The sequence below is a fragment of the Kogia breviceps genome, chromosome 18 (genome assembly GCF_026419965.1).
Source record: "Kogia breviceps isolate mKogBre1 chromosome 18, mKogBre1 haplotype 1, whole genome shotgun sequence".
In the NCBI taxonomy this organism is placed as follows: domain Eukaryota; kingdom Metazoa; phylum Chordata; class Mammalia; order Artiodactyla; family Physeteridae; genus Kogia; species Kogia breviceps.
In genome coordinates this window covers 10,777,459-10,802,118 of record NC_081327.1, presented here as the reverse complement: position 1 = coordinate 10,802,118, position 24,660 = coordinate 10,777,459, and the positions used below count along the sequence as shown (strand labels likewise).

Sequence of the window (24,660 nt, the reverse complement as noted above, 5' to 3'; positions counted from 1 at the left end):
GAGCAGTGCAGTGGTTAAGGACCTGCCTGCCAATGCAGGGGACATGGGTTTGATCCCTGGTCTGGGAAGATCCCACATGTCGTGGAGCAGCTAAGCCCCTGTGCCACAACTAGTGAGCCTGCGCTCTAGAGCCTGTGAGCCACAACTACTGAGCCTGCATGCTACAACTACTGAAACCCACGTGCCGAGAGCCCATGCTCCACAACAAGAGAAGCCACCACAATGAGAAGCCCATGCACCGCAAGGAAGAGTAGCCTCCGCTTGCTGCAGCTAGAGGAAGCCTGTGCTCAGCAACGAAGACCCAATGCAGCCAGAAATAAATAAATTAAATTAATAAATATTTTTTAAAAAGAAGATATGGTACAAATATACAATGGAATATTACTCGGCCATTAAAAAGAATGAAATAATGACATGCAGCAACATGGATGGACCTGGAGATTATCATACTAAGTGAAGTAAATCAGACAGAGAAAGACAAATATCATGATATCACTTATATGTGGAATCTTAAAAAAATGATACAAATGAACTTATTTACAGAAACAGAAACAGACTCACAGACTTAGTGAATGAACTTATGGTTATGAGGGGGAAGGGGGGGTGGGAGAGGGATAGACTGGGAGTTTGGGATTGACATGTAAACACTGCTATATTTAAAATAGATAACCAACAAGGACCTACTGTATAGCACAGGGAGCTCTGCACAATACACTGTAATAACCCAAATGGAAAAAGAATTTGAAAAAGAATAGATACATGTATATGTATAACTGAATCACTCTGCTGTACACTTGAAACTAACACAACATTGTTAATCAACTATACTCCAATATATAATATAAATTTTTTAAAAAGAATAAGATAAATCAAGATCCTTATCACTGTTGATGGAGGTAAAATACAATTTGGTAGTATACCTATCAAAAACAGGGAATTCCCTGGCGGTCCAGTGGTTAGGACTCGGCGCTTTCACTGCCAGGGCCCCGGTTCAATGCCTGGTCAGGGAACTAAGATCCTGCAAGCTGAGAGGCGTGGCCAAAAAAAAAAAAAAAAAACACTTAAATGTGTGTACCTTTTAACCAGTGATCTCACTTCACAATCTCTAGTATAGAATATTAGCATGGATACTCAAAGATATATGTACAAGCATATCAATTATAGCAGTATTTGTATTGACAAATAAATGAAATTTTAAATATTCATCATTAACAGACCTATTCTGTGATCATTTCACCATGTATACAAATATCAAATCATTATGTTGTACACGTGAAACTAATATAATGTTACATGTCAACTATACCTCAGTTTAAAAACCCATCAAAAGCAAATTGGGCACTTCTGCAGTTGACAAAAATAATTAGGTTGATCATTATGTATTCATTGGAAAGATATCCACAATACATTAAGTGAAATAAAGGTGCAGAGACCCCCCTATTTTAAACCCATCACAAAAAAAAATTCAGTGAATTAAAGATCTAAATATGAAAAACAAGGGAATGTAGGAGAATATATTCATGACCTTGGGGTAGGAAAGGATTTCTTAAACAAAATACAAAAAATATGTCATAAAGGAAAAGATTAATAAATCTGACTTCATTGAAATTAAGAATTTTGATCATCAAAAGAATAAAATGGGGAACTCCCTGGCGATCCAGTAGTTAGGACTCAGCGCTCTCACTGCCAAGGGCCCGGGTTTGCTCCCTGGTCAGAGAACTAAAATCCCACAAGCTGCGTGGCACAGACAAAACAAAACAAAATCAAAAGCAAGAATAAAATGACAGTCTACAGAGTAGGAGTAATGTCTGCAACATATATGATCAACAAAGGACTACTATTCAGACTATATAAGGAATTCCTGTAGATCAATGGCAGGCAACACAACAAATACGAAAAAGACTTGAATAGGCACTTCAGAGACAAGAAATCCAAGTAGCTAATAAACATGTGAAATGGCACTCAACCCTTCTAGCAACTGGAAAAACATGAATTAAACCCAAACAGACATCATTATATATCATCAGACTGGCAACAATTTTAATGTCTGACAATACCAAGTATTGGCAGAGAGTAGAACAGAGAAACTCTCATCTCCTGCTAAGGGGAGTTTAATTGCTAAATCACTTTGAAAAAGTGCTGGTGGTTATTTACTAAAGTTTAAGCTTTGTGACCAAGCAATTCCACTCTTAGATGTAGTCTCAAAAAGAATGCTTGCTTAGGTACAGTGGGAGACATGAACAAGGATTTCATAGCAGCGTTGTTCATAACTACCGCAAACTGAAAACTGGTCCATGAATAAATAAATAGTACTATATTCAAATATTATATATCTATAAGAATGAACAATAAAAAAACAACATAAATGAGTATTACAATGTTGAATTAAAGAAAAAGCAAAAGAAAATAGTTATTGCCTGATTTCATATACATAAAGTTAAAAAAAGGCAAAATTAAACTATTTAGGAATTTATACGTAGGTGGTAAAACTATAAAGAAAAAAAGTAAATGCTTACTATAAAAGTCGGGATTACCAATGTGAGGGGGAGAGAGAGGTTAGTAATCAGAAAAGGAGGAGGGTTGTTGGCAATATTCTATTTCTAGGCCTGGGTAGTAGTTTCATGAATATCTTCTTTGTAACTATTTATTGAACAGCACACATAAGTTTTATGGACTTCTACAGATGTATAATATTGTGCAATAGGGACTTCCCTGGTGGTCCAGTGGCTAAGACTCCATGCTCCCAATAAAGGGGACCTGGGTTCAATCCCTGGTCAGGGAACTAGATCTCACACACTGAAACTGAGATGTCGCACATGGCAACAAAGATCCCGCATGCCACAACTAAGACTCAGCACAGCCAAATAAATAAATAAATTTAAAATACATATATATTGTGCAATAGGGGCTTCCCTGGTAGCACAGTGGTTAAGAGTCCACCTGCCAATGCAGGGGACACGGGTTCAAGCCCTGGTCCAGGAGGATCCCACATGCCATGGAGCAACTAAGCCTGTGAGCCACAACTACTGAGCCTGTGCTCTAGAGCCTGAGAGCCACAACTACTGAGCCTGTGTGTCACAACTACTGAAGCCCACAGCCTAGAGCCCATGCTCTGCAACAAGAGAAGCCACTGCAATGAGAAGCCCACGCACCGCAACAAAGAGTAGCCCCCGCTCGCCACAACTAGAGCAAGCCCGCGCAGCAACAAGACCCAAAGCAGCCAAAAAATAAATTTAATTAATTAATTACTTTTTTTAAAAAGAGAACTATGGAGAACAGTATAGAGGTTTCCTAAAAAACTAAAAATAGAATTACCATATGATCCAGCAATCTCACTTTGGGCATATACCCAGAGAAAACCATAATTCAAAACGACACATACATCCCAATGTTCACTGCAGCACTATTTACAATAGCCAGGTCATGGAAGCAACCTAAATGCCCATTGACATACGAATGGATAAAGAAGTTGTGGTACATATATACAATGGAATATTACTCAGCCATAAAAACAAACGAAACTGGTTACATCTTCAAGGAATTCACGGAAAGACAAGTACAGGTTTCTGGTAACTGACTACACTGCTGAACTGAATGAATAAGCATTTTCAGAACTCTAATGGAAAACTGATGAATTCATAAAAGTGCTAACAAAAGAACAAGATGAAAAAAATTAATTACATGGGACTGAGTGAACTGATGAGGATGATTATAATTTTTGTGACTTTCTGTTTGAATTTTTAAAAAAATCCCACAAGGACTCAGAGGCAAAAAATATACAAATCAATTTTCACTGCAAAGTAAAGGAGCTGTTACAGTGGAGGATTACCGGACTGAATGTCAATATTATGACATAGAAAAAAATATATATATATATGTGTCATCTTGGGCATGTTACTTAACTTCTTGTCTCATATGTAAAATGGGATAGTAGTAGTATTGTTGGGAAATTATGTGAGGTAGTATATGTAATGTAGAGCACTTAGAATGGTATATGGTTCAACCAAAGACTATATATGTGTTTGCTTTCTTCATGGTACTTTATTGTGTATATGCAATATAATTAATTTAGCTAGTTTCCCATTGATCAATGCATAGCATTTTCAATTCCTCTGCTATTCCAATGTTGTTGTCAATATCCTTACATATCCATTACCATTGGCAAAAAAAAAAAGAGTAGCCCCCACTCGCCGCAACGAGAGAAAGCCCACGCGCAGCAATGCAGACCCAATGCAGCCCAAAAATAAATAAATAAATGAAATATTGTGCAATAGTAAAAGATTTGTTAAAGGTACAGAGTAAAACAATATGTATAGTATAAGCTCATTTTTTTAAAGTAAACTATTATGTTTACATACAAAAAGATATGGAGAACAAACTATTATGCATAAAATAAATAAGTTTTATTTTAATTTTTCCACTAGATGAGTCTTACTTTTAACATTTCAAAAGCTCTCATAAAAATTAAATTTAAAAAATGCATTAACAGTAGTCTCCCCCTTTTGTTTTCAACCTAGGACACTAAAGACACCGCAAGAAGCCAACCAAGCCCTCCAGAGCCTGCCAGCAATTTCTCAACTGGCAAGCTTTGCTCTGCCCTTACAGGAGCTCTGAGAGCCCACCCTCCCGATGAAACATTCTCAGTCAACAAGGCAGCGAGCGCACCTTAAGATGCTCTTCTCCCACCTCAAGCTGCCTATCCCTGTCTCTACTCCCTAAACCGTTCTAGTGTTCTCAAAAAAAAAAAGCATTATCACCAAAATTACTGCTCCCTCTAATGCCTTCTCCTGACAGTCTCTTCCTGTGCCCTCTACCTACACAGGCTTAAGCTTACTTTCCTGAAAGAAACCAGGAAATCCAGGTTTCCTAGCTGGCACCGCCTGACCTTAAATACAACCAGGCAAGCAGCAAACAGAAGTCAATTAATATATTTAAATCTTATAGAGCAAAATCATTTTGTTTCAAAGGAGTCCAGAAATTCATGTTCAATCCAGTCGACCCATTTTACCCTGTAAATTCCAAACTTAATCCAGATTCTACACACACCTCTCCCCAACACCACTCTCAGTCTTTCTCCACTGCCCAACCTGTTATTCCTTTACTCATTCAACAAACCCTTCTGAGCTAAGAGCTAGGTGGGGCAAAGAAAGAAGTTACAGCAATGAATCAGACATTGTCTCAGTAAAGATAATATAGATTTTTTTAAAACCTGGCACAATTTCCTAGCAGGTAAAATACTTCCAGTACTTATGATTATCATCATCATCATCATCATCAATGGTCATCTGACTCTGTAACTTTCCAATCTACTACAGAATACATATATGCAGAAGCAGAGTTGAAAGCTAGAGACATGGTGTGGTCTGAAAAGGGCTTCAAGTGAAAAAATGAGAGGGTGTCTTTTTTTTTAACATGGGAGTAAAATGATCAGAACGATAATATAAGCAAATAAAATGGCAACCATTTAAAAGAATGAATAAAGAGGAAAACATTAAAACAGTGTAGATCCTGAGAATTCCCCGGCGGTCCAGTAGTTAGGACTCAGCACTCTCACTGCTGTGGCCCCGGATTCAATCCCTGGTTGGGGAACTAAGATCCTGCAAACCGCAGCAACCAAAAAAAAAAAAAAAATGTGTAGATCCTGCCTCCCTCTCTGACCATTTCCTCAAACATCAGAAGGGGAGAAAAGAAAAGAAACACCAAGCCAGAATGTGGCTTCTGTCATCCAGGTTGAACAGAGGACTAAGTTTGGGATGCTGGCCTTTTGAGAAGCAGCATTTTAACTGAGTGGTGAGTTGGGTGGGGTCCTATTTATGACATACCAGGGCAAGCCCCTCCCCTCTGACAGAAGAGTGTATTGGGCACACAGCCTCCTCCTGTTCCCAATCCTCCTCTCAAAGCAGGAGGAACAGAGCACATCACTTGGCACAGGAGTAGGGGGCCACTTGCCAACTGCCTTAAAAAAGGAAGAGCAGGGATGCCAGGATGAAGGAGTGGAACCCAAAGGGAGGAGCCATCACGAGCAATCAGTGAGGGATCTGTGACAAAGGAGGTCTGTGGGGGCCGAGAAGGATGAAGCCTGGGAGATCAACATCTCCCTTCAGGGAAATAACAACAATGCAGCCACGTTCTAAGTTAGTTTCTAGGCCTGACTGGGGACCTGAGCCACACCAGACACCTATCACCCAGTCAGAGTCTGGGCCAGAAAAGACACCCACAGCTCAGCCAGCATCTGAGGCTCAGCAGGGACCCGATACCCAACAGAAGTGCACTGCACAGCAAAGACCCCTTGCCCAACATGAAGCTGAATCCCAGCAGGAACCTCGAGCACAGCAAAAATCTGCTTTGCAGCAGGAATTTCTTGCCCCACAGGAGCCTGCACCACAGCAGTCACCTCCCATCCAAAGGATGTCCTTCAGGAAACAGGAAGCTGCCTCACAGCACAGACCTGGGCCGGGAAAAGATTCTAGAACTCAAGAGAAGCCAGAATTGAGAGAGGGAGCTGGAGCCCAGGTAGGACCTAGACCCCAAAATGGACCACCTGCCCAGATGGAACTGATGTCCCAAGAGAGACGGCGACAGTCAGACCCTACAGCTCAGCACGCAGCTCCAGCCCAGGGAGCCAAATCCCAAGAGGGATCTTTAGCTGAGTGGCAATTTCTGTCAAAACCAAACGAACCATCCATACAGCAACCGGCCTCAGAACATAAGACATTTCTTGAATGGGTAGTAGATTCTGGTGCAGATTTGGATTTAGGGTTTACGTTAGAGACCAATTCGCCAGCCAAGAGGGGTGGAACAGTGGCCCAGGGAATGAAGCTGGTCTTCAAGGGGAAACCTGGTTATGAAGTGATGTCAGGATTTGGTGGGACGTCATTACCCAGTAAGAAAACCAGCAGCCAGAACCCCAGACACTACCAGAACCCAGGTAAGTTGAGCTTGGAGGAAGAGGGCCTCCCAGGGATGGTCATTCATTTGGTCAGGAAGAACTTAGACCTGCCAGCATGTCAGGTGAGCTCAGGTGACCCTGCAACAGTCCTGCAGACACAGATCAACAGCCCCATTTCATGGAGGAGGAAGCTGAGCCCTAGAGAAGAGAGGGATCCTGCAGGAGACTGGGCAGTTAGGGGCTGGCCAAGCCAGGACCCCCAGCTAGCCTCTGACTCCTTCCCCTGCTCCAGGCTGCCTCCCCGCGGGGATCTGGGGGAAATCAAACAGAAACTAAAAAAGGCCCTGGGCGAGGGGCCCGTACTCATCCCTTGGGCCCCCAACTCTGAGCACCGCTCTGGGGCAGGCACCAAGTGGGCCACCGCGGCACTCTGCTGAACGTGGACCCTTACCCTCGGCGAGTGTCCACGCAGGCCAGGCCGAAAACCGGGCAGGAGCGATCCTTGAGCTCTCTGGGTTGTCCAGTGGGCAGGAGGACACTTGTCCCCAGGAAGTCCCAGTCCCGCCGGGCCCATGGCCTCGTGGGTTGTGACCTCAGGAAGGGGGCTCCTGGGAGAGGCGCTGGGGCTCCGCCCAAGTCCCAGGCAAGGTCGGCGCTGACGGGAGGGAGAGCTGGGGGAGCGGTGGGGGCGGGTTGTGGGCACAAGACTCCAATGGCGGCAGCATCCCTGCCCCTCCTCCAAAGCCGGCCATGGTGCCCCCAGGGTGCAGGCTCGGGCCCTGAGCTCCTTCTCTGCGCTCAGAAGCCCTGCCCTGCACAAGGGGGGGCGAAAGTTCTCTCCGGGGAACGTGGGGAGACTCGGTGAAATAGCCAGAGGGGGGGAAACAAGGCGGCCGCAATCCGGAAGCTGAGGGAGCTGTGAGGACGGTTAGTCCGAAGGCTGGTAATGCGGGTCTCAGCCCAGAGGCCTGTGTCCCCCGGAAGGGCTGGGCCGCCTCTCTCAGGACTGAGGAGAAGAGGGTCATCGGTGTCTCTCAGTGCCACGGCTGCTCGTGTGCTTTGGGAGGGCTGGGAGGAGGGGCGGGATGGTGCTTCTGGTGCTAAACAGAGGTTTCCCTGGGCCTCCCGAACCCAGTCTCAAGGGACGCCTTCACCACAGCGCCGCCACAGCCAAAGCCGCCTCTCCGGGACCCTCAGAAAGACAATTGACTGTGTGCGCACGCGCGAGCCTCGAGCCTCCTCTGTTTCCCGCCTTTTCCCAGGTTCGCGCAGTTCCCGCGGCCGCCTGTCCTCCCTGCGGGCCAGAGCACGGCTTGGAGCTAGTGCGCAGGCGCCGAGCACCCTACAGCCCCCTCCCTTCCATTCTCGCGGGGAGGGACAGAGCAGAGAGGAGAACCCTAAGAAACGGAGCAATAGGAGAACTAGAAGACAGAGGGCAGGGGGGAAAGGCGGGGCTTCCTCCTCCAAAGGCTCCCTGGCAGAGCCACGCCTCCTGCACTGCAGCCCCGCCTCGGCTTTGAATTGCCCGAGGACCTGGCCTGCTCCCCGCCCCCAGGCGGAAGATAAGTGGCACCCGCCTCGCCTCTCGGCGGGCAGACCCGGTGCGTTCTAGACGATCTCTACGTGGGAAGGTGAGTGGGAAGACAAGGATGACAGCCAACACGTGACAACATCCGGGCTCCCTTGCTGGGGTGACCCCCGTGGGACTCCCCACTAGTTCTGACCGAATACGTTTTTAGCCGCCTCCAAGGCTGCATTTTTGTTGGTCGCGGGCCGTTTAATGCGTGCGAGGGGGCGGGGCCAGGGTGCAGGCCGTAGCGGTGGGGGGCGGGACCCGATTGTGGAGGGCGGCCCTCCTTGCTCAGAGGGCGGGACCCAGAGAGAAGTAAGTCCGAGATTGGGTGGTGTGGGGGCCCGACGGTGGTACGTAGCGAGGATTGGTCCTCGGGGCGGTGACTGGCGGCTGGAATTGGCCCCGGCGGGTGGAATTGGCCCAGGCTGGAGGAATTGGCCCCGGGGCCCGGACCGCGGAAAATTGATGGAGTCAGCCAGGGAAATGAGGTTCCCCGTGGCCGCTGGGGCTCCGGGCTCGAAGAAGGTTCAAGAGGGGTCCAAAAGTCAAAGGCGAGGGCAGTGGCGAAAAGGCAAAGCCAAAGGTGAGTGGGAGGAGGCCGGCAGGGGCCGGAAGGAACCTTAGACATCCTGTGGGAAACTGGGGACCGAATGGACTGACCTCCTGCCACAAGAAGTGGCGGGGGGGGGGGGGCCGTGAACTGGCTCATTGCTGCCCTGCGGGGCGGGGGTGCGGGGATAATCCACTGTGAGAAGCGGGTGATGTGAGAGGGAAATATCACCTGCAGCATAGAAACTCTCAGACGCCCCAGTACCGTCTTGGGAGTAGAGTCCAGAATGTTAGTGTCCCGAACCAGGGTTCCCGCTCTAGCTCCGTACTCGCTGTGTGACCGTGGCAGCTCTTGCCTTGTGATTTCAACGTGGGAGATGGTTCAAACGCCGATTTTGCAGGTCTCTGACACTCTTGAGATGGTAATGGAGAAGAGATTTAGAAGCTGTGGCCCAAAGAGGAAGTTTAGGGGTGAGTCAGGTAGGAGGAAGGGGTGCCCTATAGTGGGGAATGCCTGGAGGAGGGGTGTAGTACAGCTCCAAACAGCCCTGTCCCACCATACTTCATTCAGTCCACTCATCCATTCATTGTCAGTCCACCTGCTTCAGCCTGGCTGCCCTAGGACCTAAGTTCCTGACTCCTACTCCTAGGACTAAGGAGCCCTGGGTTGGCTTTGGACAGCCTAACCTTCACTTGGGAGAAGGAAGTGCTGTCACCTAGGTTCCCTAGGGGGTCATATTATTTACAGATCTCAGTGGGCTGGAGAAACACTGACAGACCAACAGAGGTGCTGCAAGCCTCCGGCAGAGGCACACATGAAGTCCTTGCTGGATTAGGAGTAAGTGTCAATCCCAGTGAGGACCTTTGGGAATTTCCTGTGCAGAAAAGAAACTGACATAGCCCCCGGGCCCAGAGACCCCCAAACTCATCGTCCTTCCTGCCATAAATATCATCATTAGCCAAGCATAGAACTGGAGTTGGCTCCAGACACACACAGGAAGGCTCAGACAGGCTCAGAGCTCAGACTCTCTTTATCCTGAGAGCAAGGGTGGAGGCGTTGAAGTGTTGGGAGTGTGTGACCAGATTTAAGTTTTAGAAAAATCCTCTGGCTGCTATGTGGAAAAGACATGGAGGGGGCAAAAACAGAGACACAGAAAGAGTTGTTACAGTCATCTAGAGAAGGGGGCAGTGGAGGTGGGAGAAGGGCCAGGTTCCAGTGCTTTCTAGGGGAGGATGGGGAACAGACTTCATGATGGATTGGATGGGACTGAGAGGTGGCCATGCTGATGCCCTGGGTTTGAACTGGAGCAAATGGGAAGAGATGGGTACCATACACACACACACACACACACACACACACGATATACGTCCATACACATACAAACACATGGCCACACAATCTCACAGGCCAAGAGAAATAGAGACACAGAAACCCTCACAGCCTGAGCAACACAGATAGGCCATGACACATGCATACAAATATGCATGTATGCAGACATACTGAGAAAAGAAACACACAGACTGAGAAAAAATGTGGACACACTCACCCACAAACACAGACCGGGACCAATGCTAGGCATGACAGGAACCTACATATATATGTATGTACATCCATGTGGACCTCAAAGACATACTCACACCTGCCCACCCAGAAAGCACAGAGCTGAGACATGACAGAAGGAGCAACATGGATACACACAGAAACACAGCAGAGAAGCTGTGCCATCCTTGCTGGCTCGGTGACCCTGGCTGGTATGTCACCTCTCTGCATCTCAGTTTTCTCATCTGCCAAAATGGGTCATGATGGTTCCTACCCCACGGGTTGTGGAAAGGATGAAAAGAGTTACCTCACCTAAAGCACAGAAAGAGAGCAGTGCCTGGCACACAGCTGTCTTAGAGCAGTGTCTGCTCTTCCTTGCAGACACAGTCAGGGATCGAGCCACGGTCACTGCCCCCTCGCCTGCATCTGCCCCCAGACCTCTCCCCTTCAGAAGGCCTTGCCGCTCCCAGGCCCCATACCTGGCCCTTCCTCCATCTTCCCCTCACTTACTTCCCTACCACCCTTCTCTCTCCTGCTCAGTCCCCAGGGATCAAAATCCAGGCCGGTTGGGCTTCCCTGGTGGCGCGGTGGTTGAGAGTCCGCCTGCCGATGCAGGGGACACGGGTTCGTGCCCCGGTCCGGGAAGATCCCACATGCCGCAGAGCGGCTGGGCCCGTAAGCCACGGCCGCTGAGCCTGCGCGTCCGGAGCCTGTGCTCCGCAACGGGAGAGACCACAACAATGAGAGGCCTGCGTACCGCAAAAAAAAAAAAAAAAAAAATCCAGGCCGGGTCCAGTTGTCCTGTGACCATTTAGGGCAAAGGGCTAGTGCCCAGGCAGCAGGACCCTCACCCTTCCCTTTGCCCCAGTCCTCACCCAAGGCCCTGATGGCCCGCCCCTGCCCCAGTGCCCTCTGCCTCAGATTCTTGGCAGGCCTCTGGCAACCTCAGCATCCCACCCTCCCTGCTCCATCCGGCCCAGCCCCTAGGGAGCTGCCTGGAACAGGGCGAAGGGCAACGCCTGGGATCCAGCCTCTTCCTCACTGCTTTGTGCGGGTTACTTCTTTTGTCCAGGTCTCCTGTGCCCTCATGTTCGATAAGGAGCCCTACCCCATAGACAGGAAGTAAATGACAGGTGCTTTATAAAATGGGAAACCGTAGCCGTGCAATAAATAGCACGCTAGCCCTGTGCCGGGCAAGAGCAAGGGCTGGGGGTACAGCAGTGAACCAAACAAAGTCCCTGCCCACAGGGAGCCTATGATCTATTGTCAGACACAGAAAGCAAACAGCACAAGCAGTAAATCATACAGTATGTTAGATGGAAAAATGACCCGATACGCATCTCGGTGAGGCTGAGTGAGAACCACGAAGCAAACCACGAGCAGAAATGCCGCCGTGGGGTCCTGCTTACAAAGACCACTTCCGGCCCTCAGTGGGCAGGATGGCCAAGCACAGTTTCCAGATGAGGAGACCAAGCTCATCTAGGATCACCTGGCCAGTGGCTTAGGCCGGTGTTCTGTTGTCACGGCCCCCAAGCTCAGAGCTGCCTCCAGAGGCCTCTCTCTGTCCATCCGTTTGTTTGTCCTGGGCAGGGGTGCGCCTGTCCCAAACTCCCATCCAGTCCCTCCTGCCCCCACTCTGACTCTTCCCTTTCCTTCCTTCTTCAAATATTTGCTGGGCACCTGCTGTGTGCTAGGCCCCATGATGGACCCTGGGGCCATCCCATGCCCCCATGGGGATGATATCCCAGGCAGAGTGACAGGGGAGGATTCACCTACAGCCTAGTACAGGACACTGAGGCCTCTCATTTGCACAGGCCTCTTCGAAAGGCCCTGTACCTAATACCATACTTGTGGTTTCCTATCCTTTTCCCTAAAGAGCCCCACCTCCACTTGTAAAAGCGTCACAGCTCCATGAAGCCTGGTCCTGCCCCTGGGGGACACAAAGAACAAACATGGAAACAAATAAATGGAAAACTGCAAAGATGTAAAATTCTAGGAAGAAGAACAACTTAAAGATGATGGCAGAAAGCAGTGGTGGGGGTGCATCTTAGATCGGGAGGAGCAGTTAGGGAACGCCCTCCGGGAGTAGGTGAGACGCTGAGTCCTGAGGGGGAGAAAGAGCTGGCCGGGCAGGGAGCACGTGGCATAACGAAGGTGAAGCGTGTCTGAGCTTCAGTTTCCCACGTGTGAGGTGGAAATGACAGTCACAGCAGGATGGGCTGGAAGGGTAAGTGGCAGGTACAGGGTGCCCGGTGTGGGAACACCGCACAGCAGGACCTGTGGCTTGGGCCCCTAGCTGAGCTTGGCACTGCCCTGAATCGGCTGTTGTCCTCCTGGGAGGGGCAGGCAAGGCTGGCCGCCCTCTCTCTCCCCACCAGCCGGGGCCAGCTGGGCCACGGCCAGTCTGGGGGCAGGAGCTGCGATCAGTCAGGGTGCTTTTGCTCCCTGAATCCACCCTGGGGAGAAGGAGGGCGGCCGGGCTGGGTGAGAGAGCACACTTTGATCAGGACTAGGGTGAGACGTCTGGGTCTAAGGGAGGAGGGGCAGGGGAACTGCATGGCTCAGTTTCTAACTGTTGAGGGGACTAGGGGTATGGACTCCTGGGACTGAGGGAGGAGGGGGGCCTTGGGGGCCCAAACTCCAGGGTTCAGAGCCAGAAGAGGCTGGACAATGACTGGGAGCTGGGCCCCAGGCTCTGTTTACAGCACTGTGTTCTCACTGTCCTTTCTGGGTGGGAGGTGGAGCTGGTGGCCACACCCTGGGCAGGCTGGGCCCCTCCCCGGGATTATCACCCCAGGCTGCAACTGGCAGTAGCGACAGTCAGCAGTCCCAGCCCTGGGGAGCTCTGAAGAGGCCTGGGAGGGGTGAGTTCACTGCCAGCTGACAGACAGGAGTGGCCGCTGCCAAACCTCAGGGCCTAGAAGGGAAAAGAGACACCTTTTTCTGGGGGATCAGGGAACCCTCGACTTGGGAGTCAGGCAAGGTGCTGGATGGGCTTCAGGAGGGAGGAGTATCTGAAGCAGAGGGCAGCATCCCCACTAAGGGGCGCAAGAACAGCCTGTCCAGGACCTGGGTGACAGGACAGGGATCCCGAAGGGAAGGTTATTAACCTGGGACCCTGAAGTGTGGGGAGTCAGGCCTAGTCCAGGGAAAGTTTTTGAGGGCCAGAGCTAGAGGCCCAGTCTCCAGAGCCCTGGGACGGAGACCAGCAAAAGTAACGGCTCTGGCCCCAGAGATCTGGGTCTGACTTCTGCTCTTCCGCTTTCAGTGCAACTTTCACCTCCTTACTTAACACCTCTGAGCCTCAAGTTTCCTCTCTTGTAAGATGGGAATGCTGCTAATAAAGGTTGAAACATGAACCGAGGCAGTCTGGGCCTCAGGGGGTTAGTGAGAACCTAAAGGAGCAAACAGAGAAAGCTCTTAGCACAGAGTCTGATACAGAGTGAGTTCAAGGTTAATGGCAGGGGTGAATGCCATCCTAGGCAGGGAGCAGGGCTGGCCTGTGCAAGCTAAGCCAGGCCTGAAAGCCAGGGACCCAGCTGGGGGAGGAGTGGAACCAAGGTTTGCGGACCCCCAGAGAAAATTGGAGGGGATTCCACAGCCAGACTGGAGGGACCAGGAGGGGGGTCAGGAGTGACCCCTCAGTTGTACGTAAGGCTAGAAATATGAACTCCCGGGTTCAGGAAGAGAATTGGGCTTGGGACCAGGGTCCTGGGACATCACCAGGTGGATGGTAATCGGTGGGTTGAGGGCTGAACTCTCCCAAATATTGCAGAAGGCAAGGGCCTGTGGGCGACCCCTGGGACCTGCAAAGGAGGTAGGATGGGGGCTTGAACTCCTGGTCCTGAGAGAGGGGACCAACGGGGGGTCCAGACTGCTCAGAACCTAGAGGGAGTCCTGGGCCCCGGGAGGGTAAATGGAGACAGATGCCTGAACTTGGGTCCCTAGAAGGGAGAAAGGGTTACATAGACTCCTGGGCTGTAGGACAGATGCTGGAGCTAAGGAATCAATCAGTGTCCCAAATAAGAGAGGACAGGGACTCCTGGGGCCTGAAGAAGAGGGTTCTGGGGCCTGGACTCCTGGGTCTTAGGAAGGTGAGGACTGAGGGATCAAACTTGGCTCTTGAGGAGGGAAAGAGTGGGTACCTGGACTCATGGGTCCCAAGGAAGAAAGGAACCGGAGCCCTAGAATCCATCCTTCGGTCTGAAGGAGGGGCTGTGGTCTGACGTGAGTCTGTGGGAGGAGAGGGTAGAGCCTGGACTCCTGGACGCCGGGGCCCAGCTGATCCAGCCTTGCCTTAATGTGCCTCCCGACCTGCCCGCAGCCTCACGGCTCTCGCACAGCATGGACCTGCACACAATGACACAGTCGCTGGTGACCCTGGCAGAGGACAACATGGCCTTCTTCTCCAGCCAGGGCCCTGGGGAGACAGCACGGCGGCTGTCAAGCGTCTTTGCAGGTGTTCGGGAACAGGCACTGGGGCTGGAGCCAACCCTGGGCCGCCTGCTGAGCGTGGCACACCTCTTTGACCTGGACACAGAGACGCCGGCCAACGGGTACCGCAGCCTGGTGCACACAGCCCGCTGCTGCCTGCTGCACCTGCTGCACAAATCCCGCTACGTGGCCTCTAACCGCCGAAGCATCTTCTTCCGTACCAGCCACAACCTGGCCGAACTCGAGGCCTACCTGGCCACTCTCACCCAGCTCCGTGCTCTGGCCTACTACGCTCAGCAGCTGCTGGCCACCAACCAGCCCGGGAGGCTCTTCTTCGAGGGCGATGAGAGGATCACTGCCGACTTCCTGCACGAGTACGTCAGTCTGCACAAGGGCTGCTTCTACGGCCGCTGCCTGGGCTTCCAGGTGAGCCCCCTGCCCTGCCCCTCTGGGCCCATGGTGAAGGCACATGGTGGGCCCCAACCAGGCCCAGTAACACAGTAGAGGAACCACAGTGGTCTATGTTACTGGATTTAGCAAACAGCAGAAGCAGGAAGTGGAAGCTGTCTGAGGCTCAGACAGCACTGCATGAAGGGTCTCAAACTTGTGACCCTTTGGCCGAATCTACCGTGGAGGAAGAAATCTTTAACCTGCATGGCTTCTTGCACCAGGATCTCCACTGCTCCCTATCGTCCTACACTCAGGAGCTTCATCCACTCTTACGTGACCCGTCTGGCCCCTGAATTCACTGGAGACCCTCTAGGAGTAGGAGAGTAGCCAGTACTGTTCTCAAGGCCAGTTTGTAAGAGCACGTCCCACTTAGTCATCCCCACCAGAGGCCTGGCAGGCAGGGAGGAAAGGTGCCAGCCCCACTTTACAGAGGTTCAAGGGGAGGGGCCCCGAGCTTCTCAGCTGGACCCAGGTCAGCCTGGGCATATCGACTCACCTAAGGCACAGTAGAGTCCAGATGTTCAGGTTTCAGGGAGAGCCAGAGAGCATATCCAAGTTGGTGACAGTGAGGAAGACCTGGTTGTGGCCCCTCTCCTCCCTGAACCAGGGCCCTGACCCCCAGCTGCAGGCCTTCTCCTATCCTCTGCCCACCCCAAACCACCCTCAGGGAGACACAGCTCATCTCAGAACTGACAGGGAAGCAGCCCTGAGGCCTTTGGACTCACAGGAAGAGTATTTTGGGGACTCAGAATTGGGAAGCGCTTGGGGCACCAGGCTCAGAGCCAAGGCCCAACTTGCCCCCATCTGGGGTCAGTGCTGGGTCCGCAGTCCCCAGCCACGTCCGGGAACCCCAACAGAAGTATCTGGAGCTGTGTAACCCTGTACCCCTTCCGACCCTCTCTGGGCCTCCCACAGCCCTAGTGTAGCTGAGCTTGGCAGTCTCTCAGCATCTTCCCACCGCACCCCACCTTTCTCTGCTTCCATGCGGGGCAGCCTGTCCTCACCAATCCAGCCTGGGAGTTCCTGGGAACTTCCCTTCACCTAAGCTGAACCCACAAATACTGATCGGCCCAGCTGGGCCAGCCTACTCCTCCCTGTGTCCCGGCCGTCCCCTCGAAGCTCGGGAGTAAGAACCCAGGGTCACCTGAGCCCAGCTGTGCTCTCTGGCCCACTGGGCCCCCGGGCAGGGTCAGGGCCATGCCTGACAGCTACTCTCTGAGGGCCCAGCTGTGCCATGTTGCAGGACAGCATCCCCCTGTAAAATGCCAGCCCCAGGGGGGCAGAGGCCCTCTCTGTCTAGGTCTCGTTCAGCCCCTGCTCCAGCCCAGTGCCTAGCACACAGCAGGACCCAGGCCAGTATTTGCTGAATGAACAGAAGAACCCTGCTGGCCCCTTGCCCAGCCTCCTGTGGCTTTCTTTTTCCTCGGATCTGGTCTCTCTATTGTCTTTTCTTAGCTGCCTGGCTCCTCTCAGATGCTGGGTCTCCCCATTTGACTCTTTCTGCCTCGGGATCTCGGGCCCTGTCTCTGACCTTTCCCATTTCTGTCTCCCTGCTGCCCCTTAACTAGTCCCCACTGCCCGTGTCACCTCATCTCTGTCCTTGCTGAGTTTCAGGGATCCCTGCGTCATCCTTCTCCCAGCTCACCACCCTCTGTGGCTCCATCCACATATAGAACAAATCCAAATCCTCAGGCCCCACGTGAGCCCCCTTCTCGTCTCTGATCTCAGGCCCTGCCCCTCTCCCCTGGCCCACTCTGCTCCCGCCACGCACATCACACCAAGCACAGGGCCAGCTCAGAGCCTTTGCATGTGTCCTGCCCCCTGCAGGGAACAGCCTTCCCTCGCTTCATTCCCATCCCTCCTCAAGTCCCCTCCTGGAGACTCGTATGAGGAGTCAGACTCCTAATCAACACTCTGTCCCCTCCACCTACCGTCTTTTCAAACCTCGATCGTTACTTCACATTATATGGCCTTTATTTGAGTATTGTCTGTCTTTTCGGCAACATCAGCTCCATGAAGGCGCCTAGAGCAGTGCCTGGCACGCAGCCAGAGCTCACTAAATGTTTGCTGAATGACCACATCTACCCCCCGACGTCTCTGCCCGCCCCTGGTCCCTGACTTGGAGGCATGTCTCCACAGTTCACGCCCGCCATCCGGCCATTCCTGCAGACCGTCTCCATCGGGCTGGTGTCCTTCGGGGAGCACTACAAACGCAACGAGACGGGCCTGAGTGAGTCCCTGCAGGGACGTGCCTGCAGCCTCCCCTCCCCTCCTGTCCCTCCTCCGCAGCGCTGCCCCAGCGAGGCTGCCAGGGGCTCCCTGACACCCCTCCTGACCCCCAGGTGTGACGGCCAGCTCTCTCTTCACCGGCGGCCGCTTTGCCATCGACCCAGAGCTGCGTGGGGCCGAGTTTGAGCGGATCGTACAGAACCTGGACGTGCACTTCTGGAAAGCCTTCTGGAATATCACAGAGATCCAGGTGCTATCGGTGAGCATGGGGCACGGTGAGGGCCCCAGCCTGGTGCATGATGGGGAAACTGAGGCCCAGAGACACGTCCCGGGCCTCTGTAGTGTTCCAGGTCCAGGGATAGCACGGGAGGAAAAAGACTGGGGGTCGGAGGGCAGGTGTGAGGGGAGCCCCTGCCAGCACCCCCCCTTCTGTTCCCTCCCACCAGTCTCTAGCAAACATGGCATCAGCCACCGTGAGGGTAAGCCGCGTGCTCAGCCTGCCACCCACCGCCTTTGAAATGCCGCTGACTGCTGACCCCAAGGTCACGGTCACCATCTCACCCCCACTGGCCCACACAGGCCCCGGGCCCGTCCTCGTCAGGCTCATCTCCTATGACCTGCGTGAAGGACAGGTAGGGTCCCTGCCTCAGCCAGGACAGGTACAGAGCTGAGAAGCACGGGAGCACCTTCCCCAGATGTCCTCCCGCCTCTCACTGCCCACACTGCCCCGACTCCTGTCTCTGAGCACACACCCTTGGTGGGGTGAGGCCCAGGAAGAGCACACCGGCCTGACCCACTTCCTCGTGCCTCACCCCCAGGACAGTGAAGAGCTCAGCAGCCTGGTGAGGTCCGAGGGCCCCAGGAGCCTGGAGCTGCGGTCACGCCCCCAGCAGGCACCCCGTTCAAGGCGCCTGGTAGTGCACATCCATGGCGGCGGCTTCGTGGCCCAGACCTCCAAATCCCATGAGCCTTACCTCAAGAGCTGGGCCCAGGAGCTGGGTGCCCCCATCCTCTCCATCGACTACTCCCTGGCCCCCGAGGCCCCCTTCCCCCGGGCACTGGAGGAGTGCTTCTACGCCTACTGCTGGGCCGTCAAGCACTGTGCCCTCCTCGGTGAGCCTGAGCCCCTCACTGCCACCGGCTGCCCGGGCCCGCCCCCGCCTGCTGCAGGGGGACGAGCCATTAGTTGCTCAGGCCTCAGTCTTGCACGCCCTGCCTCCCCTTCCATCTCCTGCCACCCGGCCCTCTGCCACCTGTTCACCCCGCTTGTCCCCCCGCCCACTCCTCCAGCTCTGCCCCAGTGCTCCCACCTTCCGTCTCAACCACTTCCTCCTGCTTCCGCCCACTCTAGCCCTGACACTCTTTCCCCCACCTCCCCATGGCCTCCGACCTTTTCTTCCCTCCTCCTGTTTCTCTACCCCCTGCTGTCCTGTGCTGGCAGCCACCTGGCCTCGCTCCAGCCCATTCTCCCAGCTCCTGCGACCACCCACTCCCCACAGCTGGGGAAGCACAGGATGAGGCCGTGCCTCGGGGCACAGGGCCCGTGGCCCTTGCACGCAGTCAGCCTGAACCCTGGCTTCCATCTGCTGGCCTCGATGCCCCTCCCTCCTGAAATGTGCCCTTGGTCTCCCCTTTCCACCACGCTCCCTCCTTGCTTCTGACCTCCAGCCTCCCAAGCTTCCCGGAGCTTCCTGATCTCCAGGCCTCTCCATGTCCCAAGGCTGCCTTATCCTCTGACCACTATCCCCCAGATGGGTCCAAATCCCTGCCTTAGTTTACCAGTATCTAAAATTGCAATTGGCTAGACCCTGGGGCTGGGCTCCCGACACCCGACCTCTGAGAGCCCAGTGCTCCTGGCCCAGAGCTCCAGTTCCTCCCTGCTGCGCTTGACCAAGCCCCCTCCAAACCAGGCTCCACAGGTGAGCGGATATGCCTCGCAGGAGACAGCGCAGGCGGGAATCTCTGCTTCACCGTGTCCCTTCGGGCGGCGGCCTATGGGGTGCGGGTGCCAGATGGCATCATGGCAGCCTACCCGGCCACAATGCTGCAGACGACCGCCTCTCCTTCCCGCCTTCTGAGCCTCATGGACCCCCTGCTGCCCCTCAGCATGCTCTCCAAGTGTGTCAGCGCCTATGCTGGTTAGTCCCCCGCGACTGGGGCCCTGCGGGTGCTGGGATACCTGGGTCCTTCAGGGTCACAGACTAGAGCCCTGTCTCGTTGGGTGTGAAGGAGAGGGAATCTGAGACTCCTTGTTCCTGCTGAAGCCATCAGATATGCTGGGTCCCTGGGGGCACAGATGCCTGAGGTTCTGGGTGTTGAGACTGGGCCCGGAAAGAGAAGAGATCAACTCAGCCCCCCACGTACACTCCCAGGTGGGGAGACCGAGGACCACTGTGACTCAGACCAGAAGGCGCTGGGCGTGATGGGGCTGGTGCAGCGGGACACGGCCCTGCTCTTCCGAGACCTCCGCCTGGGCGCCTCCTCGTGGCTCAACTCCTTTCTGGAGCTGAGCGGGCATAAGTCCCACCCGAACTCGGTGCCCACAGCAGGTGAGTGACGCCCTTTCCTCACACACCCATCCAGCGTGGCCAGGAGGGACAGCCTGGCACACCAAAAGTCCTGGGGGAGGCAAGAGGCTGTGCCCTGGGCCCTCAGGAAGGCAGAGATCACCTTCCTGGCTCTGTCCCATGTATGTGCCAAGTCCCTACCACAAAGCTTTGATTGTCCACGACAGCCCACATCCTACAGATTCCAGGACTCTGGCCCCCCGGGTCAACTCAGAATCCCAGGAACTGTGAGATTTAGCTTTCTAAACAGCCTCTCTCAGAAAGGCACCCTGGGGAATGACTCAGAAGGCCTGCTGAGTGTCCTGATTTTCAGTCCCAAGAACCCCACCCAAATCCCTTGGGCCCTTGGTGGGAGCCCAGCCCTCCTAGATTCTTTCCAGACTTTTAACAGAAGTGCATGGGGATATACCCACCTCCAGGGGCTGGCCCTGGCGTGGGGAGATCAGAAGATTGGACAGACCTCAGGAGGTGGAGGAGATTCCCAGCCCTGGGTGGGTAGGAGGACCCTCAGGCAGCCAAAAATCACTTCCATCCAGGGATCCATTTTTTCCCACCATTTCCTAACATTTTAAGGATTTTAAAGCACAACCAATTTAAATCACTTTCAATAGTATTTTCTGGGTAATAGAAATTACATGTTCAAAAGTAGATACATTGAAAAAAACCAGATAGAGTTCCCACAGAATTCCCTGGTGGTCCAATGGTTAGGACTCTGCGCTTTCACAGCCAAGGGCGCAGGTTCAATCCCTGGTCGGGGAAGTAGGATCCTGCAAGCCGAGGCCAAAAAAAAAAAGTAGATACAGTTCCTGTTATTCAGAAAAGCATTCCAATTGAATGTGCTTTATTTTAAATTCAGTTTTGAATATTAAGATATTCCAATGGTTGCAAGTAAATATACCCAAAAACAATTAAAAGAGATTTTGAATTTTAGGCACATGGACCATTGGGCATAGGCGGTTTCCTTGTAGGAGAAAGGTGACAAGAGCAAACCCTAGAGGCGCACACGCCAGTCTAGCTCCTTACTGTACCAGGTACTGGCTGGTTGCTGGCTGACGTGGGCAGGTCACGGTATCTGTGAGCCTTGCTTTGCTCCTCTGTGAAATGGGTACAATAAGAATATCTGCCTCGTAACATTGTTGTAAGGACTGCATACACCTATTTGTGCCAAGCACCCAGCACAATACCTGGCACACAGTAGGTTCTCCTTGAAGATGCTGGTCCCCTGACTGGTGCCCTGTGACTCTAGTCAACAGTTCTGTTCCAGTGACCCTCTGGGGCACAGGGCACCTATGCAGTTATTCTCATATCGTCTTGCGTTTTGCCTTTATGTCTTTTTAAAGGCAAGTTGGAAAAAAACTGAAAAATGTAAGGTCCTGGACCTAGTGGTAAGCAGCAGGAGTCTGATAAAATCAGTGGAGCAGAGGCCAAGGTGGGTATACCAGGCAGGCCTGAAGCGTACCTTTAGCATCATTTGGGCACTTGCTTGTCTGGCCATTCAAAAGGAATGGATGGGGAATTCCCTGGGGATCCAGTGGTTAAGACTCCACGCTCCCAATGCAGGGGGCATGGGTTTGATCCCTGGTCAGGGAACTAAGATCCCGCATGCTGCCCAGCATGGCCAAAAAACAAAAACGAAACAAAGGCAAAAGATGAAGTGAAGAACACGAAGGAACTTTTGGGAGCACATCTACATGGCTAAAGATGTGGGATCTCTAGGAACCTGGTATGTCCTCAAGATTCTTTTTAGCTCCCTGTGAACAGAGCCTCCTTTCAAGCCACGTGGGCCTGCTCACTACTCCACTTTGATCCATTCATACCCTCTGTCTCAAGTGACAATAAAAAATTGACTGGGCCTCGTGCTGGGGCCAGGGAGGCAGCTGGAACAGGGCACCTGGTAATAAAACATAAATATTGATATATTATGACCTCCCAGGGGTAGCACTACCTAATCCCAAATCTTATTATCCCACTGAGTTCTCACCACCTCCTATGAGGTAAGGGCTATTTTTATCCCCCTTGTACAGAGAAGGAAACAGGCTCCCAGAAGTAAACCCCCCTCTATTAGCACACAGCTCCACCTCCAAGACCTGTGACTCCTTCCACCTCCCGCTTGGAGTTGCAGCCTGGGGCGCCCTGGAGTTCCCTGCCCATCCCCAGGGAAGGAGTCTGGGGGAACACTCGAGGCCTCCACAGCCCTAGGGTGCAACTCCTCCACCGGCCACTGCTCTTCCCAGGATCTTCCCGGCCAGCCAACCATACACGCAGCCAACAGAGCCAGGCTTATCTGTCCCTGGCTGGCCCCCTAACCCTGCTCCTCTCGCAGAGCCCATGCGGAGCAGTGTGTCTGAAACAGCACTGGCCCAGCCTGAGGGCCCACTGGGAATGGACTCCCTCAAGGGCCTGACGCTGCATGACCTGAGTCTAAGGGGCAGCTCTGAGACACCGGACACCCCGGAGCTGTCACTGTCAGCGGGGGCACGTGGCCACTCCACACCCTCAGCCGTCAACTTCTTACTTCGGCCTGAGGGTACATCTGAAGAATCTGAGGCTGGGGATGAGCTGAGCGCTAAGGACAGAGTTCAAGGTGTGTGTGCTGCCTTCCCCGAGGGTTTCCAGCCCAGGCGCTCCAGCCACGGCGCCAAACGGACGACCCTCTACTCGTCGCCCATCGTCAAGAATCCCTTCATGTCACCGCTGCTGGCACCTGACAGCATGCTGCAGACCCTGCCACCTGTGCACATCGTGGTGAGTGCCAGACAGGGAAGGTGGAGCTGGCAAGGAGCGGGGAGGGCGGGGCACTGGTGCACCTGGGGAAGGGAGCCCCCAGGGCGGGCAGAGTGGGGGGAATGGAGGAAGCCTGCCTAAGCCTGGCTGAAGAGGAGGGAAGGCCCAGCAACGGGTGCACTAAGGGAGTCTTGTTGAGTACCTGGGGCAGGCGCTGGGCTTGGAGAGTCGGGGAAGGGGAAAAGAGAGGGTGGGTCTCTGGGGGAAGGGCGAAGCTAGGCAGAGGCCAGTTAAACTCATTCTCCGACTCTCCGCCCCCCTCCCCATGTCTCCTGCCTCTATCCACCCATATGGCCACTATTTCCCCGCGTTCATCTACCCTGCCCCTGGGCCCCACCCCCGCCGTCCCGCAGGCGTGCGCGCTGGACCCCATGCTGGACGACTCAGTCATGTTCGCGCGGCGGCTACGCAGCCTGAGCCAGCCCGTGACGCTGCGCGTGGTGGAGGACCTGCCGCACGGCTTCCTGGGCCTGGCGGCGCTGTGCCGGGAGACGCGGCAGGCCGCGGCGCTGTGTGTGGAGCGCATCCGCCTCGTCCTCAATCCGCCGGGCCCGCCGGTCTGAGCCGTGGGACGGAGCCAGGCCACGCGAGGAGAGGGGGGCTGCGGGGGGCGACACTAAAGGCCTCTTGTACCCATGTGCGCAGGGCTCCGTAGTGAATGCGCCTCGGAAAGGGCGGCGGGGACCCCTGCCGCGGCTCCCGACCCATCCGGGCCCTCCCTCGGGCCGGGCGTAAGGGGGCGGGCTGTGCCTTAAATCGAGGGTGCGGCAAGGAGGGGCGGGGCGAGGGCCCCCAAAAGCTAAGACCCTGGCCTGCGGGAGGGGGGGGCGCCCACAAACCAGTCTCCGAGACAGCTGGACCTGCACTCCACCACTGCCTTCTGCTGCCGCGACAGCCGCAGGGGCGGAGCCTGACCCTACTTTGCAGGACGGTTTGCTTTGTTTGTTTTTTGTAAATAAAAGTATTTAATTAGTTTGCCCTCTCGCAAATAGAGTAGGTGGGGGGGGCCGCCCACCAGGGGGAAGCATCGGAAACCGAGACACTTGGCACCGGAGAGCGGAAGGCTGGGGGCCCAAGGTCTGGGTCCTGAGGAAGGAGGGGTCTCCGGGCCTGGATTCTCTAGTGAGGAAGGACAGGACCGCTCCCTAGTAACACAGACCCACCTCCCCCTCAGACCTAATTCAGGTACAGTGCCACAGGACTCTGGCTTCTCAGCTACTCCTCTCTACAAACCCAGCCCCAGCATACACCAGGAAAAGAAATCCCGAACTCCGTAGAAAACTGGAGCAAAGCTAACAGGAAACCAGAAACAAACTGGTCCCCCAAAATACTGGAACCCAAGCTCTGCCCAGCTGTGACAGTCACTCAGTCCCTCACCCTTTGTAGGCCCTAGGTTTGGAGCAGAGATTTCCATCCAGGGCCAGCCTTCAAGAAATTTCCTACCCTGGACTCAGGGAGGGTGTGGGGAGACACCCAGGCACAGGCTCTCACAGTCCCCGCAGGCCCCATCGGTGGTAGTCAGGTCGTCTTTCACAGAGGAGGTGATCAAAGGATGAGCAAAATTTTGCTAAGAAGAAGAAACACGCAATGTTGTGGGAGCCAACAGGCAGTGGTCAAGGATTCTGCCTGGCCAGAAGTTCAGGTG

At 53.6% G+C, this 24,660-nt stretch overlaps 1 protein-coding gene across 9 annotated transcripts; it reads left to right on the top strand.

Annotated features, from left to right (window-relative positions):
* Positions 1-8,282: 8,282 nt before the first annotated feature.
* Positions 8,283-23,992, top strand: LIPE (lipase E, hormone sensitive type). Of its 9 annotated transcripts, none has more exons than XM_059045312.2 (10): positions 8,283-8,520; positions 14,876-15,411; positions 17,575-17,665; positions 17,778-17,923; positions 18,111-18,296; positions 18,483-18,777; positions 19,575-19,802; positions 20,037-20,213; positions 22,555-22,976; positions 23,369-23,992. In XM_059045312.2, exons 2-10 carry the CDS (start codon positions 14,896-14,898, stop codon positions 23,576-23,578), a joined length of 2,271 nt encoding a protein of 756 aa, XP_058901295.1. In that variant the 5' UTR covers positions 8,283-8,520; positions 14,876-14,895; the 3' UTR covers positions 23,579-23,992. The 9 variants fall into 9 exon arrangements, with proteins under 9 accessions (XP_058901295.1, XP_066874776.1, XP_058901290.2 ...); XM_059045307.2 differs by lacking the exon at positions 8,283-8,520 and adding an exon at positions 8,806-9,045; XM_067018671.1 differs by lacking the exon at positions 8,283-8,520 and adding an exon at positions 9,760-9,849.
* Positions 23,993-24,660: the final 668 nt, after the last annotated feature.